The 19,259-nt window shown below is 37.8% G+C and overlaps 2 protein-coding genes across 5 annotated transcripts in view; one reads left to right on the plus strand and one right to left on the minus strand.

Annotated features, from left to right (window-relative positions):
• Positions 1-8,381: 8,381 nt before the first annotated feature.
• Positions 8,382-19,259, minus strand: part of NSUN3 (NOP2/Sun RNA methyltransferase 3) — a 65,177-nt gene continuing 54,299 nt past the window's right edge. Inside the window, exon 6 of the mRNA XM_002813390.6 lies at positions 8,382-10,790. Coding sequence (XP_002813436.1) covers positions 10,511-10,790 — 280 coding nt within the window. The 3' untranslated portion in view covers positions 8,382-10,510. The remainder of the gene's footprint in view (positions 10,791-19,259) is intronic.
• Positions 15,683-19,259, plus strand: part of STX19 (syntaxin 19) — a 104,197-nt gene continuing 100,620 nt past the window's right edge. The window contains exons 1-2 of one of the 4 annotated variants that reach the window (XM_054550288.2): positions 15,683-15,784; positions 19,053-19,183. The gene's annotated coding sequence lies outside the window, so the exon portion shown is untranslated. The remainder of the gene's footprint in view (positions 15,785-19,052; positions 19,184-19,259) is intronic. The other 3 variants (XM_054550290.1, XM_054550289.1, XM_054550291.1) reach the window with 3 other exon arrangements.

Here is a 19,259-nt window from a genome sequence, read left to right on the forward strand (position 1 = left end):
ACCTTATTATTGAGCCTATTTCATTTTGAAATTTTCCCCCACTGTATGCATGCTTCAGCATGCCCGTAATGTAGTGGATTCTCTATTTAATTTACATCTCTCAGTTCAATGCACAAGGTTTTGAAAGTGGTTTGACTATTTCTTCAATTCACTGTGGAAAAACTAAGTATTGCAGCCTAAAATCCAGATATATTGTTACCAGATAGAAGCATGAAAACAAAAAGACTGTATTTTCAAATATCTCATTCACTGCAAAAATATCACCAGGTGCTATAGCAGAATGAGCAGATTACTTAAAGGGTATCCTAACCAACGAGCTGGAGTTGAGACATTTTAACCATTGTGATAATCGGGTTTCCTCAACAGGATTACTCAAATTTCTATGAAAAAAGTAAAAGAGAATGTAACTTGTGTGTGTGTGAAAGAGAGAGAGAGAGGAAAAAAAGAGAGAGAGAGAGATCCAGCTTTCAAAGCAAGATGGCCTAGTATATAATATGCTAAGGGCTCAGACTTCATCGTGTAGTTAAGTGGGAGTCACTGACAAATTTTAATCACAATAATGACAAGACGGAATTTTGTTGTATGAAGAGCACTTTGGCAGCAATAGACAGTGTAGATTGTGAGGTATGAGGCAGCAGGTAAGAAGATGAGTTTGGAAGAAAATTCAATAGCTCAGTGATCTTAACTAAGGCAATGTCAATGGTATTAAGAGAAAATAAGAAAAAAGACAGATCTTGGTTATTATCTAGAGGTAAGAGTGAGGAAGAGGAAAGAAAAATGGAACATTACTCCCAAGTTTCTAACTTAGAAGGCCGGCTGGCTGGTGGTGTTTCTAAATAAACTGAGGAGAAGAGGAGTATGAGTCAAGAAAGTTAGAGTCAAGGACATTCACTCTGATAGCCACAATTTTCTCAAGCAACAAGGAGGCAGGGGCATCATCTAAAGAAAATAGGAGAGGGTTTATGTGGGAGAGACGTAGAGAATACTCAAAGTTTCGAGAAGTCATTAATGAAAACGGAAAAGAAAGCCGGCCAAGGAATAGTCAAAGTTTTTGAGCAATGTAAAAATCTTAGGTGAGGCCGGGCGCGGTGGCTCACGCCTATAATCCCAGCACTTTGGGAGGCCCAGGCGGGCGGATCACGATGTCAGGAAATCGAGACCATCCTGGCTAGCACGGTGAAACCCCGCCTCTACTAAAAATACAAAAAATTAGCCAGGCGTGGTGGCGGGCGCCTGTAGTCCCAGCTACTCGGGAGGCTGAGGCAGGAGAATGGCGTGAACCCGGGAGGCGGAGCTTGCAGTGAGCCGAGATCACGCCACTGCACTCCAGCCTGGGCGACAGAGCGAGACACCGCCTCAAACAAACAAACAAACAAACAAAAAAACTTAGGTGAGCATGAATTTGTGGTAAAATAAATCTGCACAGTTGTGTAAATTTGTAGTGACATCAATCTGCACTGTCCACTGTATGATTTTCTTCTTTTTCAAACAATGCTCAGCGATGTAGGATCTGTCAGTAGAGGCATGGTCTACGGACCGATACAGAATTGCAAGTTTCAATATCAAGTGCGATGGGAATGTAAGACAATGACGGAGATGAGAGCTCTGTGTTATAACTTGTAAGGCATTAACCTTAGGGTCCAGGATGAATAAAGAAAGGAAACCAGAAGGGAAAAGGATAGTCTTTAACAGAATTAAGGTTTAAAAACTACAGGTATCAAGAAAACTGGATTGCAGTTTAATAAAAATGAGAGAATAATAAAGCTGGAAGAACAGGAGGTACTAAGATTAAATATTCTTAGGTGGAGAAATTCTATATCTGTGTTGTTCAATATGGTAGCCAAGAGCCACATGTGACTATTTACATTTACATTAACTAAAATTTTAAAATTCTTCTTCAGGGCTGGGCACTGTGGCTCATGCCTGTAATCCCAGCACTTGGGGAGGCCAAGGTGCGTGGATCACTTGAGGTCAGGCGTTCCAGACCAGCCTGGCCAACATGGTGAAACCCGGTCTCTACTAAAAATACAAAAATTAGCCAGGCGTGGTGGCAGGTGCCTGTAATCTCAGCTTCTCGGGAGGCTGAGGCAGAAGAATCTCTTGAACCTAGGAGGCAGAGGTTGCAGTGAGCTGAGATCTCACCACCGCACTCCAGACTGGGCAACAGAGCGAGACTCTGTCTCAAACAAATAAACAAAAAAACTGTTCCTCAGTCACACTGGATTGCGGTGGCACATTCTCAGCTCACTGCAACCTCCGCCTCCCAGGTTCAGGCAATCCTCCCAGCTCAGCCTCCCAAGTAGCTGGGACTAGAGGCACGTGCCACCAATCCTAGCTAATTTTCACTTTATATATATATATATATATATACACACACACATACATCTATACATATATATACACGTATATACATATATATATACACATACACACACACACTTTTTTTTTTTTTTTTGAGAGATGGGGTTTTGCCATGTTGCCCAGGCTGATCCCGAACTCCTGGGCTCAAACGATCTGCCCACCTCAGCCTCCCTCCCAAAGTGTTGGGATTACAGGTGTGAGCCATTTCACCCAGCCACACTAGCCACATTTTAAGTGATCAGTAGACACATAGGGCTGGTACTGTCCATGTCTAATAGAGCAGATAAAACAATGCAGAAAGAGCCATTGGAGAGTGTGACTCTAGACAATGCCAGGTTCTAGGAAATGCTCAGGAGTGTGAGTTACTGAATGAAGAACATGGAGACAAAAGCTGTTGGAGAAGAGGCAATCAAGGAGCCAGGAGGGTAGGATATTGGATGGGTTTTCCACAGACATGATGAATTCAGCCAGGATGGTGGCAAAAGTTCTGATGGGGAAGACATGAACTAGATACTCTAGTCCTCAGTGGATGTATTAATAGAAGGTGTGATCAGATAGACGAACACCTACAGTTTGTTGGGGATAGTAATGTGCTTCCTGGTGATGCATCCTGAACCCTTCATGCCTTACCAGTGTCCTTTGCTCTTGAAACATGCCTGCCTGACTCAATCTAGGCTCTGTCACACATACCACTTAAACTTCTCCTGGTTCAAAAATCACCTCTTCTAAAATTATATCAAATTGCTTCTGCCAACTCAATACTGTTGGATGGAAGAATCTATTGAATTAATTCTATATGGCCAAGTTGACTAGGTAGCTGAAAATAATGCATCAATGGGCAGAGGTACAGCTCCATATAGAAGATTTACAGAGATTATCTTTACTATCACAAAGCAGTCTTTTAAGGAAGAAGAACATAGGTAGTTGTTTGATTTGTGTATGTCTGCTGTGTTTATAAACACATTTGCTATAATATAGGAGTTACCCTGAAATTTTTATGATCAATTTAAGAGGAATGAATATCATGTGAAAATGTGGTATAACTAGTTATGTTGGCTATTAATGGCTAAAAATATCACACAAAACAATTTCCAGTGGCATCAGAGCTAGTTGTCACCATCACAACCTCCCTTCGAGTTGGCAGCCATAAGCTATGAGCCCACAGTAATCCTTCCCTAGTAACATTAATTCACAAGTCAACAGAAGTTCTCCAGAGTTCTCTACCCCCTGCTCCTCACCCTAGCAATTACTGTTAATACCTTAATGAAGAAAGGTTTACCATTTTGAAAAGGTTGTTAACACTTTGTTTGGATAAATATGTGAAGAATCTTTCTCTCTGTAACTTAATAATTGTAAGCTGATATAAGCTCTGTCCCTCTCCTTTCCTTTCGCCATTGCCAATCCCTCTGAACTTTGTCCATTCATGTTAATATCTGCAATTCTATTTCCACTGGCTTTTAAGAACTAAGAAGGAGCTGGATGCTATGCTTCTGTGTTTTATTTTTCAATGAACTATACATTTTTAGTTCTGCGAGGTTGTATAGCTATTTGTGTGTAATAGGCTATTCCATAGCAATATGCAGTGGAAAATTCCTTTTGACAAGCCATAGTAAGCTTAATTGAGTCATGACATATACCATTAAATAGCTTCCAGTGGGGCAAACATCCTCTTCCTAAGGTAGCACATGCTTTCCCTGGGTTTCAACATGACAATATGTCCTCGCACGACTAAAGAAACTACTTTTTTCATTTGTGAAGTTTCAGAAAGGTATGGAGTTAATCTTTGAGTTAACAAATTAAATTTTACAGAGACATAAGCTCCACCACACTTTCTTCCTCCTTAGATTTAGTATAACCTATTTTTTAAAAAGCTTAGCACTGAATTACAGGTCAGTTTTAAAATGTCTTCTTTACTCTATTGTTTAGTCATTCCCTAATGAGAATCCCATATCAATTCTTTTAAAATTTTTATTTTATTTTTAATATCACACAAAAACATTAATAGAAACTATTCTGCCAAGATAGTATTTCTGGTTCACTCCCATTGACTTTGCCTGAAGCCACTCCAAATTCTGACATTACTCTTAATGTTTTCAGGACAGATGCTGTTAGAGCTTTCAGCAAAAGTAGTAGATTATCAGCATATATTAGCTAACCAGTGAACCTCCATCTGAATATTCTTCAGATATCCATGGGATCTGCGTGATTTTCTAGCTTCAATGTCAGCCTCAAGAGTAACATCAGAAAGGGGCATCATCCTTACTTCCCTCCCCAGTGCAGCAATAAGGCAGGGAAAGGGAGATTGTAAACCATTGGTTTAAACCATATAAATGGATTGAAAATAAATTGTGCTATCTGCTTTATTTGTCCCCAAAGCCAAATTTACCTAACACATAATACAAGTAGTCTCATTCAATTGCATCAGAGGACTTTTTGGCATCTAATAAAATTATTGCTATTGGTTCTAATTTTCTCTTTGTATTCCAGATGAGTTGCATTCATCTGTGCAGATTATCTGATGCTTATCTCCCAGGCATAAAGGCTTCTTGGATAAGGGTCTATTAGATTTGTGATTATTTGGTCACATAGCCAGGTGTGCAGGTAGCTATTATTTTCTACCTACCCACATTGCATGAAAGAATATTTTTCACAATACTGCTAAGGGAGTAATATGAAATCTGAGTATAAGGTTATAGGAATATACATAATAAGATAAAGAACTGCAGGACACCTTGATTTCCAACCACAGATAATATCTGATGCTTAAAAAAATTCAGTACAAACCACCTAAATGCATTACATTTATTCAGTCTATTTCTGAAAGTAGTGGCTGTTCAGCATGTGGATGGCAGGGAGAAGTTAATGTGTTGGTAAGCAACCTAAATTTTTATAAAGCTATTTTGAAAGCAACTCAATGTCACAGAAAGTAATATCAATTACTCTTTGCTTTACAATTGACACTGCAAGTCTGCTCCAAATTTCCATTCTTTAGCTCAGCATCTGCAAAGAAAAGGAAGGCAGAGAATACCCTCCACTGGAGATTTCTGGGTATCAAAATCACAAGACACACTTCTTTACAATATGGCCTGAAACAGTTAAAAGGTTGTTTTTTTCCCAAGTATTGATTAATCCTTTCATCCCCTGGGAATAGGATATTACACAAAAGGAGGAAACTGAACAATGGAAAATAGGGGTAAAGTCAGTTAATAATCTTGAGGGTTCAAATAACCTACACTCTGTGAGACAGCATAGTATTGGGAAAAGGGTCTGAACCTTGGAGCTAGTTTTGATCGTGGCTCTACCCTTTAACTATGAAATATTAAGTTTAACGATTTATAATTAGCCAAACAGAAGAGAAGGTGAGGGAAAACATGCATCCTTTTTTACAAATAATAATGCATGAGGCCGAGCACAATGGCTCACACCTGTAATCCCAATACTTTGGGAGGCTGAAGTGGGAGGATCGCTTGAGGCCAAGGGTTTGAAACCAGCCTGGTGAGGTCACATCTCTACAATAAAATAATAATAATAAAATAATAATAATAATAATAATAATAATTTAAAAATTAGCCAGGCATGGTATCGTGGGCCTGTAGTCCAGGCTACTTAGGAGGCTGAGGCAAAAAGATAACTTGAGCCCAGGAAGTCGAGGCTGCAGCGAGCCATGATGACACCACTGCACTCTAGCTGGGTTCGGGGCAGTGGGAGGAACTAAATTCCATTTGATACAAAGTGAAAAAAAGGGGTTAAATGAAAATGAAACTTTGCTGGCTTTGCAGGACTGGCCTGGAACCTGACCAGGAAAGGTTAAAAAAGGTCAAACGAGACTCCCATTGCGTGGCCAGAAAGTGGTTTCTGGAGAAATGGGTTTGGAGGATTTATCTGGTAAGTTCAGCTGTGGCCAAACTGAAAGCCTGTGAGCTGCACCCGACTTCCAGAGTGTGGAAGCCCCAGACGCCGAAATCCCTCGGAACATTCACGTTCTCCCCTGGGATGGGGGTGGGGAGGCCATGCAGAAAGACATGTTCTGAGAAACCAGTGCTCTAAGAAAATAACATGTTACAAGACCATGTTTCTTCTAGTTTTAGAACATTTTATATAACTCATAAAACAGTGTTTGTATAAAAATTCACACAAAGTTGCTAGAGAGCATACAATTTCCAAAAATGTTCTGGGTTTTTGTTACATTCAGTTTTCTAAGGATGCACTCCAATCAATGGAAAAATGCAGACATTATGCAAGATTTCATTATCTCTGGTAAAACTATTCTCATTTTGTCTCTTCACAGTATTAACTCTGATATCCACTTTGTGCAGGGTCTGCTATTACTAGGATGTCAGAAAAATGTTAAAGCTGGATCTACGAGAGGCAAGTATTTCCAAACAGCAGTAATAGCTCCTTGGCCCCCACCCCCACTTCATATATCTATACAGTCTGTCTATACATTGGCTGTACCCTTTACTTACCAGTGTAGCCTTGGCAAACTATAAACAGAACTGAGCTTTGGTTTTGTCATTCACAAAAGGGGGTTATAATACTTATTCCTGAGTTTGTTTTAAGCATCAATAAAGACAACATATACAGTGGGCGTGGTGGCTCACGCCTGTAATCCCAGCACTTTGGGAGGCTGAGGCAGGTGGATCACAAGGTCAGGAGTTCAAGACCAACCTGGCCAAGATGGCGAAACCCCATCTCTACCAAAAATACAAAAAAAATTAGCCAGGCATGGTGGCGGGTGCCTGTGATCTCAGTTACTTGGGAGGCTGAGGCAGAAAACTGCTTGAACCCGGGAGGCAGAGGTTGCAGTGAGCTGAGATCACGCCACTGCACTCCATCCAGCCTGGGGGACACAGCAAGACTCTGTCTCAAAAAAAAAAAAAAAAAAAGACAACATATATAAACAATTTACAGAATATTCAATGCTCAATAAATATTACCTATTTCATTATAATTATGGTTTTTTATCTTCTCATTAAAAAAATAATAATTTCAACTTTTTAGATTCAGGGGATACATGAACAGGTGTGTTACATGGGTATACTGGATGATGCTGAGGTTTGGGGTACAGATGATCCCGTCACCCAGGTAGTGAGTGCAGTACCCAATAGGTAGTTTCTCAGCCTACATCCCCCTTCTTCTCTCCCCACTCTAGTAGTCACCAGTGTCTATTGTTCCTTTATGTCCATGTGTACTCGATGTTTAGCTCCCACTTATAAGTGAGAATATGTATTAATATTTAGTTTTCTGTTCCTGAATTTGCTTAGGATAAAAGCATCCAGCTGCATCCATGTTGTTGCAAAAGACATTATTTCATTCTTTTTTATCACTGTGTAATATTACATGAGGTATATGTACCACATTTCCTTTATTCAATCCACTGTTGATGGGTGGTTAGGTGTTTTCCATATCTTTACTATTGTGAATATTGTGAATATTACTGTGATGAACACACAAGCATTTATGTCTTTTTTTGTAGGACAATTTATTTTCCTGTGGGTATATACCCACTAATGGGATTGCTAGGTCAAATGGCAATTCTGTTATAAAGTTCTTTGAGAAATCTCCAAACTGCTTTCCATAGAGGCTGAAGTAATTTACATTTCCACCAACAGTATATAAGCAGTTCCTTTTCTCCACAGCCTCACCAGCGTCTGTTATTTTTTTTATTTTATTGACTTTTTAATAATAGCCATTCTGACTGGTGTAAAATATTATCTCAGTGTGGTTTTGATTTGCATTTCTCTGATGATTAGTGATGAAGAGCACTTTTTCATATGTTTGTTAGCCATTTGAATGTCTTCTTTTGAGAAATGTCTGTTCATGTCCTTTGCTCAGTTTTTAATAGGGTTATTTGTTTTTTGCTTGCTGATATAAGTTCCTTATAGATTCTGGATATTAGACCTTTGGCAGATGCATAATTTGCAAATATTTCTCCCATCCTGTAAGTTGTCTGCTACTCTGTTGATAGTTTAGTTTGCTGTGCAGAAGCTCTTCAGTTTAATTAGGTCCCGCTTGTCAACTTTTGGTTTTGGGGCAATTGCTTTTAATAATAAAATTATATATATATATACACACAAACACATGTGCATGCATTTTTCAGTAATCACAGAAAAGTAAATTCAATAGTACACCAAGTATTAAGATTAAGCTTCATCGCATTATACTGGCAAAATAATGACATTTAACAAAGTACAGTGTGCAGATTTACTCTTGTGATTAACCTACACAAAAGAAACCTATTTTTAAAACCTATAGTGTCTGAAGATTAAAAAAAACTAATAATGATAACTTAAAAAAGAAAACATCTTTTACACCATCATTATTCTTCTGTATTTACCCAATATACTTGATTTGGTCCAAAAGTTCCAGCGTTACTTTATTTTTATTTAATTATTATTATTATTATTATTATTATTTTGCTACGGAGTTTCACTCTTGTCGCCCAGGCTGGAGTGCAATGGCGAGACCTTGGCTAACTGCAACCTCTGCCTCATGGGTTCAAGTGATTCTCCTGCCTTAGCCTCCTAAGTAGCTGGGATTGCTGGTGCCAGCCACCATGCCTGGCTAATTTTTTTGCATTTTTAGTATAGCCGGGGTTTTACCATGTTGGGCAGGCTAGTCTCGAACTTCTGACCTCAGGAGATCCCCCCTGCCTCGGCCTGACAAAGCGCTGGGATTACAGGCGTAAGCCACCGTGCCCAGACTTTAGCTTTACTTTAAACTTATCAGTTGGACATAAAGGAAAACAAATCATTAACAGACTGAAGGTACAGAAAAAAAAATTCTTCCTAAGACTTACTGATGATATCAACCCGGTTACATATGCTTGCAAAACAAAAAATATTAATAAGCAAATAGTCTCTAGTTTAAAGGCACAGAACATAATGAACTATTCAAAAGTATTCAGCTTTAGCAGAATTTTGTATTTCTATAATCAGATAAAGTTGTTTTTTTTTTAAAAGGCTAGTTTCCAAAGAGATGCTATCTTTTGAGATGTGCTGCATAATTTTTCTTAATAGTTGGAAAAATATGTTTGTACTCTAAGTGATTTCTGGAGAAAATGTGTGATGCTAACTGAAGCTAAAACCCTAAGTATGTATAAAGAAATGTATACAGTATTCCCAGGATTTATGTAAACATGGAGAGCCACTTAGTAAATGGCACTAGGTTCTGGTAACCACATAGTCCACTCTCATTAGGCATCTCCCTCTTGTGCATTAATATGTGGCATCATATTCTCAGAGAACATTTTATAACAAAGTGAAGTAAAAAGCCCCTCCAGATTGTGAATGTAAGATAATCAGATGCTGTAGTGCTCATTATGACTGCAATTATGTAACAAAACTCTCCAAATATAGTTCAGTGATTGCAGTTATTAATCATTCCGGTTTTGTCTTAAGTACTTGCTTTATAGCCTGCTGGATAGACTCCATAATTGTATAAGCGGAATGTCGAAAGTCAAACATGTGCATGTGAATCTGCTGTCCTAAAGGCCTTTCAATATAATTTACCCTTTCAATTTGTATTTGTGAATGCAAAAAAAAGTGGGGGAAATAAAGCTGGTGTCAACAGAGTCACTGACCTTTGCAGTAAACATAAGATAGTCTTTAACAGAAAACAATGTCGCAAACAAAAAACCTATTTTGCTAGAACTAGAAATAGTGCTGCTTAAAAAGTTAGTCTCAGAATACCAATCAGTTCTGAGACAATCAGTTACAAAAGTGGGGGGGAAGAAAAACCTTGAACAAATCTGTATATCTGATAAGGGGGAAAATGGTCAGAGCACTGGAAAATGTGAATTTTTGAAGGTTCAAAGCACTATCATAGGTAGAATACAGATCTAAACACGTTATGCATAAAACCACATATTCTGATTAATTTAACTATAAAATGCCAAGCAAAGACAGCAGATTTATAATATAGAACAAACACCATCTGCACCACCTTAAATCATTGTTACAGATATATTTCTAGGAAAAAAATACACCTGAACAATTCTCAAGCCTAGATTCTAAGATGCTAAAGTATTAACTAAATAGGATTCCAAACAGACCCAGAGAAAGTTACTGCATAATTATTTACATATTAACATGTACTGAGTTCAGAAATATAAATATAATAACACATAAACACAGTTTACAAATTCATGTCACCATTTTCCTGTGCTCCATGATTTCTTCAATTTGGCTACATACATTGGGCCCCAGGCTTTGCCCTTATCTGGAATCACTAAGAGCCCACATTCCTGGCCAGTGGGAGCAAATGTGAAGTCGTGGGAGCAAGTCCTTGCTATTCCTTTAATGTCCACAGGCATGATGTTACTGTGGGAGTTTAAAATTTCACTGATCACATCTTGATTTTCTGCCTTGGAAAGCGTGCATGTAGAGTATACAAGTATCCCTCCAGGACGTAAGGCCTTAATTGCAGACCTGTGTGCAATCAGAAAAATGCAAAAGATTAGTTAAGTATATTAAAAAGAAACCAGGGGGTCTGACAGCAAAGATTACATACTTAAAACTAACTTTACTCTGACTTAGACTGCAATTACTTTGGATGTTTTCTAGTCTTTTTTTTTTTTTTTTTTTTTTTTGAGACAGAGTGTAACTTTGTCACCCAGGCTGGAGTGCAGTGGTGCAATCTCGGCTCACTGCAATGACTGCCTCCCAGGTTCAAGTAATTCTCCTGCCTCAGCCTCCCGAGTAGCTGGGATTACAGGCGGCCGCCACCATGCCCAGCTAATTTTTGTATTTTTAGTAGAGACGGGGTTTCACCAAGTTGGTCAGGCTGGTCTTGAACTCCTGATCTCAAGTGATCGCCTGCTTTAGCCTCCCAAAGCGTTGGGATTACAGGCGTGAGCCACTGTGCCCAGTCTCTGATCTTACACCTATTTCTTTCTAACTTGAAGACTTGGAAAATGATAATCAGACCAATCAACATGGAAAATATAGAGAGAGTAAGTTAGACTGGTTGATTGTTATTCAAAAAGTAGGAAAATCGGGGTAAAGAACAGAATAATGAGTTTGTCTTTAAATCGATGGGAGTAAAAATAAAAACAAAGCATACATATGAAAGCATACATAAGAAGTCATTGATTCCATACTTCCAATATTGCAATTTGGGCAACCAGGTAAAAAGTTGGAAGGTTTTTATCTAAGAAAATTGAATAAACAATTTGTGAAGACTTCTAAGGCAGCCATTATGGGTTTTAGACCCCAAATCAAAGATCTCTGCATTCTACCATGAAGAGAGCCTCCAGAGTAACAGTCAGCTCTTCAGAAAGTTATATCACCAGATAAAAGGTCTCGTCCTTAAAATATACCTCTAGTACTTTTGTTGTCTCATTATTAAATAAAAATGTATAACCAAGGATTGCTAGATAATTAAGGATCAGAAATGCTTAAGCAATATGTAAGAGAAATAACAAAATAAACAATAATGACACAGGAAGAAACAGAAAATTCAGGGAACAAAAGAGAAATATGATCTATTAAATGCAGACAGATCAGCAAAGATACAATATCCATAACAGAATGCCATGAAAAAGGATCAAGAAGAGAGTTCTTAGAAACTACATATATGGTTGCCGAAGTAAAGAATATTCTGTAGAAGTATTTGGAAGTTAAGGTTGAAGAAATCTCTCCACAAAAAGTAGAACAGTAACAGACTAACTGAAAATGAGACAAGGTGGATCAATTACATACGTTCAAAATCCAATTAATCGGAGTACTAGAAACATAAGAGATTCATTATTATTTATTGAGCCTCTATTATATGCTTAGCATTGTTCTAGGTGGTAAGTATATCTCAATAGAACAACAACAAAATCTTTCACCTCATGAAGCTTACATTCTAGCTGGGGGAGATAGAATATAACAAATTAAATATGTTTTGAATTAAACTATGTCCCTGCAAAATTCCTTTGTTGAAGTCCTAACCCATAGTGCCTGAGAAGGTGACTGTATTTACAGACAGGGTCTATAAAGAAGTAATTAAGTGAAAAGTAGTTCATTGAAGTGGGCCCTAATGGAATATGACTGGGATCCTTCAAGAAGAGGACATTTGGTCACAGAATTACAGGGGAGGACCATATAAAGAAGACACAGGGAGAAGACAGCTACCCGCCATGAAGAAGGGCCTCAGACGAAACAAATCTTGCTGATGCCTTCATCTCAAACTTCTGGTGTCCAAAACTGTGATTAAATAAACTTCTAGGCCAGGTGCGGTGGCTCACGCCTATAATCCTAGCACTTTGGGAGACCGAGGCAGATGGATCACCTGAGGTCAGGAGTTCGAGGTCAGCCTGGACAACATGGTGAAACCAGCCAGGTGCGGTGGCGGATGCCTGTAATCCCAGCTACTTGGGATGATGAGGTAGGAGAATCACTTGAACCCAGGAGGCAGAGGTTACAGTGAGCCAAGATCGCGGCACTTCACTCTAGCCTGGGTGAAAGAGTGAGACTCCATCTCAAAAAATAAAAAATAAATAAATAAATAAATAAATAAAATAAAATAATAAAATAGAAAATAAACTTCTATTGTTTAAGCCACACAGTCTGTGGTATTTTGTTATGGCAACTCTAGCAAACTAATATAAATATATACACACATACATGAACATACACATATACAAAGATAAACATATATACATATACACATATACATACATACACACATATATGTACAGGTTTGCACATTTTTTTATTTAGTATGCAATTTAGTGATAGATAACTATGAAGAAAATAAAAGCAGGATAAAAGGATTAGGAGTGCTTGGATGAGAGGGATGATAATTTTAAATGGGACAGTTAGAACAGGTTGCCATTTCAGAAAGTGACATTTGAACAAAGTTCTGAGAGGTAAGGGAGTGAGCAAAGCAGATATTTGAGAGAAGAGCATTCCATACCAAAGGAATAGCCAGTGAAAAGACCTTGAGGCATGTTCAAGGAAAGAGGAGGACAGTGTGGCTGGAGCAAGGTGAGCCAGGGGTGGTAATCTGAGATGAGATGACAGAGTTAAGAGGAGGGGGTGGAGAGGGTCTTGATGAAAACTGTCAAAACTTCACCTTTATAATGAATAAAAAACACCCACACTTACATCCATCATTGTTAAATTTTTGAACTTCAAGAACAAAGAGAAGGTGTTTAATGCCTCCAAAGAGAAAAACAGGTCACCTATTAAGAGCCCAGGAATCAAACTGGTATCAGTGGAGAAATACATTCCAAATCCTAGGAAAAAGCAATTTAAAGTGAATTCTATTTGCAGCCAACTCATAAAATAAATATGTAGCAAGAATACAGAAACTTGCAGATATCTGATGACTCCGAAATTTTAATTCTAGCAAAATGAGGAAATAAAGCCAGAAAGAGGAGAAATGTAATTCAGAAAAGAGTGGATGCAACATAGAAGAGCAGTGAAAGGAGTGAAGCCTCAGAGTGAGAGCTGCGTGTGAGGCCTGGAAGGCAACTACTGCAGTCTGGAAAAAGAGGGAGCTCTCCAGAAGGAAGGGAGAAGGGAGAGAAGTAAAAGAGATGAAATGACTGAAAACTGAGAAAAACTTGAAGATTTGGTATACATAATTGGGAGGGAAAGGGACAGATCAACTTGTCTCATCTATCTGATTCTAGAAAAAATGTTTCAGTGGTATTCTGCTCATGAGATCGAACCAAGAGAGAAGGAATTTTAATTCTAACATATTATTCCACTATGCAGTGGACAATATTTATAGAATTAAACAATATACACCACTTATGGGTCTTCAATGTTCAGAATTACTCCAAAGACCTATCTTAGTATTGTTACAGAATAGATTTTAAGGTCTCAGAAAGAGTATGATCAACCTTGACAACATGAAAGTACAGCTGTAAGATACTGGGAAGTAGAAGGGAGGGAGAAATGGAAGGCAGGGTGGACGTGTAAGTGTTCTTATTTTATAAAAAGAGAAGCCAAAAGACATTTGCCTCTAATTATTTTTTTTAAAGAATAAAGATAAATAAAGAAAAAAAGACAATAAAGGTGTGATGTGTATTTAAGAGAACTTTCCCCCACTAATAGAATAAGAAATGTAGGTCTAAGTGTATGGTACTAAGTTTCAGAGCCGACAGGGAGAAACTGAGTACAGTGTGAAATTGCAGGGTGCAGGGTAGCGTGATGAGGGAAGGGTGGTGTAAGTGACATAAATCCTTGTGATAGGGCAGTAGTTAATGTCTAATTTTTTGATAATTTTAGAAAATGAATAAACGTATTATTTAGAGATTTGGGGGTGACCTGAAGAATGAATTAGGAACCGAAATCATTAGAAGTAATTGCCTTTGAGGAGTAAGACTGGAGGAAGAGAGGAAGAGTCGCAGGGGAACAATCCTTTTCACCAGGAGCTCATTTGTAGTTTAATTTTTTACCCATCTGATTTATTTCTGTAATACAAATTAAAGGGGAGATTTGACAAAAGAATAAATATCAGAGCTTTTGCCATGGAGGTCACTTAAATTTTTTTTTTTTTTTTTTTTTTTTTTTTGGGATGAGTCTTGCTCTTATTGCCAAGGCTGGAGTGCAGTGGTGCGATCCTGGTTCACTGCAACTTCCACCTCTCCAGTTCAAGCGATTCTCCTGCCTCAGCCTCCTGAGTAGCTGGGATTACAGGCACCTGCCACCACGCCTGGCTAATTTTTGTACTTTTAGTAGAGACGGGGTTTCACCATGTTGGCCAGGCTGATCTCAAACTCCTGACCTCAGGTGATCCGCCCACCTTGGCCTCCCAAAGTGCTGGGACTACAGGCGTGAGCCACCATGACTGGCCAGTTACACGTATTTTTTAAAAATTCTGACTGTTAAGGGATAACCTCCCTAGAAAAGGTATTCCCTGAGGTTCCAGACAACTAAAATTGTATGGTATCCAGGATTTCTATACATCTCATGTATTCATTTATTGATTAAAGAGATATTTTGGGGGTTCCTACCACTGAGGGTCTTCTCACACTTTGGTGCTTGTTGTTAGTCTCTAAAAAAACTTTTTCTATGTTTCCTCTCCTCACTATTCACTACCCTCTAAATATTCCCCACGGAAACAAAAAAGGCTCCTATCTAGATGCTGGAGATGTGAACTGCTAAAGGGATAAAAATATCCTGTGGTAGGAAGAATGAAAACCCCTCAAAGATGTCCACATCCTAATCCCTAGAACCTGTAAGCAAGCCATTTTACATGAGAAAAGGCTATGTGCAGATGTGACTAAATTAAGGATCCTGCAATGGGGAGATTACCCTGGATTATCCAAGTGGGCCTGATGTCATCACAAAGGTCCTTTATCATTGAAAGAGGGAGGGAGAGAGTTGGTGAAGATGTGACGATGGAAGTCTGGGTTGAACTAACAGGACTGCTGGCCTAAGGCAAAGAGCCCAGGTATGTGAGCTGCTTCTGAAGGCTGGAAAAGGTAAGCAAACAGATTTTCCCTTAGCACCTCCAGGAGGAACACATCTCTGCCAGCATCTTGATATTAGTCCCACAGGGCTCATTTTGGGCTTCTGACCTCCAGAAGTGCAAAGGTAACAAATCAGTGCTATTTTAAGCCACTAAATTGTGGTAAATTGTTACAGCAGCAATAGGAAACAACTAATACACATCTAATGATGGCGTTTTTTGTTTTCTCTTTTTTTGTTTTTACAGCAACATACTAAGGTAAAGGCCAACTTGCTAAGTAAAGTTGTAATTACATTCATTTTGGATCATTTTCTACTAACCACAGCAATAGGTACAAGACTTTCTTTAAAAATGTTAGATTATTAAAATGGTATAGCCATTATGGAAAACAATATGATGGCTCCTCAGAAACTTAAAAATCACGTTATTATGTGCTCCAGCAATTCCACTTCTGGGTATATCCCCAAAACAATTGAAAGCAGGGTCTTAAAGAGATATTCGTACCCGTGCTCATAGTAGCATTATTCACAATGGCCAAAAGATAGAAGCCACCCAAGTGTCCACCAGTGGATTAACTGCCAAGCAAAATGTGTAGACAGATACATAGATATGATGAAATATTATTCAGCATTAAGAAGGAAGAAAACTCTGACAGATGCTATAACATGGGTTAAACCTGAGAACATTATGCTAAGTGAAATAAGCCAGTCACAAAAAAGAAATATCACATGATTCCACTTATATGAGGTATCTAGAAGAGTCAAATTCATAGAGACAGAAAGTAGAATGGTGGTTGCCAGGGACTAAGAAGTGAAGGGAATGAAGAGTTAGTGCTTAATGGATATCGACTTTCAGTTCTGAAAGATGAAAAGAGTTCTGGAGATTGGTAGTACAACAATGTGAATGTACTTAACACTATTGCACTGTACACTTAAAAATGGTTAAGAGAGCAAATTTTATGTTATGTATTTTTAAACAATTAAAAATAGAGAAATACACAATAAAAATGTTAGATTATTGTGGATATAGGCAATATTTGAATTCAGATATTTCCAACCTCCCATTAAAATGACTATTTTGGTCTTAGTTCCACAATTAGCAAAGCCAATGCTTAATCAAGTAAGTATGATTCTTTCTCATTAAAGCTGTACAAAAGTACATAGAAGCCTCATAATTTACAAACAGTATGTTCCTGGCTTAATGCAAATTTAAATTAATTTCTATAATGTTGCCAATGTTGGCTGATTCTTCTGCTTAGCTTTCATTTCAACATTCATAATTTATCTTTCTAAAATTAGGTAGGTATAACTTGACTGCCCACATTAATTTCTAAATGAGACAATTGTATGTGGTAACACAAAGCCTTTTTTAAAACAAATTGGGTTAATCTCAAAACCATAAGGCAAATGTTAGGGATTCCTGTCAAATGGTCTTACTGTTTTGCTACTGCTGCATGTTGTTTAAATATCATTTTAGTCCTTTTGCTTTCAGTAATTACGTATTTTAAAACTATCAGAAATTTGTACTCAAAGATAAAGGAAGGCAGGCAATTTGTAAAAACTCACTCCTAGGGTTTATAGCTAAGATTTTTCTACTCTGAGAATTATCTTATGCTATAGATCAGGGGACCCCAATCCCTGGGCCTACAGACCAGTACCAGTCTGTGACCTATTAGGAACCCAGCTGCACAGCAGGAGTTGAGCGGTGGGTGAGCGGGCATTACTACCTGAGCTCCGGAATCTAACTAATGCCTGATGATCTGAGGTGGAACAGTTTAATACTGAAACCATCTCCCCGTCCCCCTCCCCCAGAGCCATAAATGCCATTTTTCTTATGAACTGAACCAGACCATGTTGTGGCCTCCCACTGCTTTTGCAGAAAGTATAAAACTATCTCTATAATTACAATTTATCATTACACACTATAGTTTCTGTTAAGGCAAGAACATACAACAACTTTATAATCAGACAAGTTCAATGATTTAAAAACCAGTATTTCTGGTCTTTGTTTTCCAATCAAAATTAAAAGACGTATTTTACAATATACTAAGCAAAAATTAACACACTCCTAAAATCTAAGTACCTAAATATACACGGCCCTGTCCATTAAAATAATGTCTGGGATAAATCATCGGCTTCCATAACAATTTATACACATTTTGAAGTAGTGTACAAGAAACAAGAAATTATTATCACAAGTTTCATCCAAATCATAAACAGAGGATTGTATATGTATTTTTACAACAGTTAGATGTAGGATGTGAGAAGGGTTGTTTGGGGGAGAAAAATGATTCACTCAAAACAAAAGAAAGATATTGCTTAATAGGTCTTAACAAGCCCACTAAGAAATTTTAAATTCTGGAGGTGGCAAAACATTTAGAAACTAGAAAGACTTGAATACTACTAATAAACTTTGGCAAAGCTGTGGTACTGACCACATAAAAAGGCAAGTCAGGATTAGAGAACGAAGAAGAAAAAAAAAGACAGGTTAGGTTCTCTATGCTTGTGTAAATGTCTGTGCTATGCGGTTATTTATTATTTTTTTTTAAATAAGAGGAAGGAAAACTAAACAGCCAGCCAAGCAACATCCGTTTTTGCATAATAGTATAGTATCCTCTATTAACCTCTCCAAATGAGCTATGGCCCCTTGGCTCCTGAATGATCCTGTATCATGGTTTAACAAGATCCCGAGTAATGTCATATTTGTGCTAACCACTAACTATAATGCATGAAATACGAACCAAGCTGTATTAAGACTGGTATTATTCATCATTGAATTCTAATGATAACAGTAAACTTTCTAATCATACTTAAAAGTAGAAGTCAGAAAAATGTCATGACTAACAACAGTAGAAGCAGAAGTATTATTTGATCAGATTAAGTAGAACGCTAACCTAATACTCTAAAATGGAAACTAGTAAACATTATCTTGGGTTTTACATATTCTTTAACATAAAATGCCCAATTATAATGCAAAGCTAGGGAAGTACTTTTTAAAAAATTGATATATCATAATTGTAGATAATCTGAAGGTATATGTGTTATTTTGATACATGTTTACAATGTAGAATGATCAAATCGGGTAATTAGGAAATCCATCACCACAAACACTTATCTTTTCTTTATCTTGGGAGCATTACAATTCTTCTCTTCTAGCTACTTTGAAATATACAATACATTATTGTTAACTACAATTTCCTTCCTGTACCATCAAATCCTAGAATTTATACCTTCTATCTAACTGTATTTTTGTACCCATTAACCAACTTCTCTTCATTGGAGGAAGTACTTCTAAAGGAGGCAGAACTGCGACATCATATAATCCCTCTATCATTTCTCCGAAACACACATATTCCCTTCAGAAGCCTCCTATAAAAGTGCTGATGAGGTTTAAACCCTACTTGAAATATGAGGTAAGATTCTCTCTCACAACACTGCTGTAGGAAACAAAGTTGATCTTGATTAATTTTATAGCATATAATACAATGG

The sequence above is a fragment of the Pongo abelii genome, chromosome 2 (assembly GCF_028885655.2).
Source record: "Pongo abelii isolate AG06213 chromosome 2, NHGRI_mPonAbe1-v2.0_pri, whole genome shotgun sequence".
NCBI lineage: Eukaryota > Metazoa > Chordata > Mammalia > Primates > Hominidae > Pongo > Pongo abelii.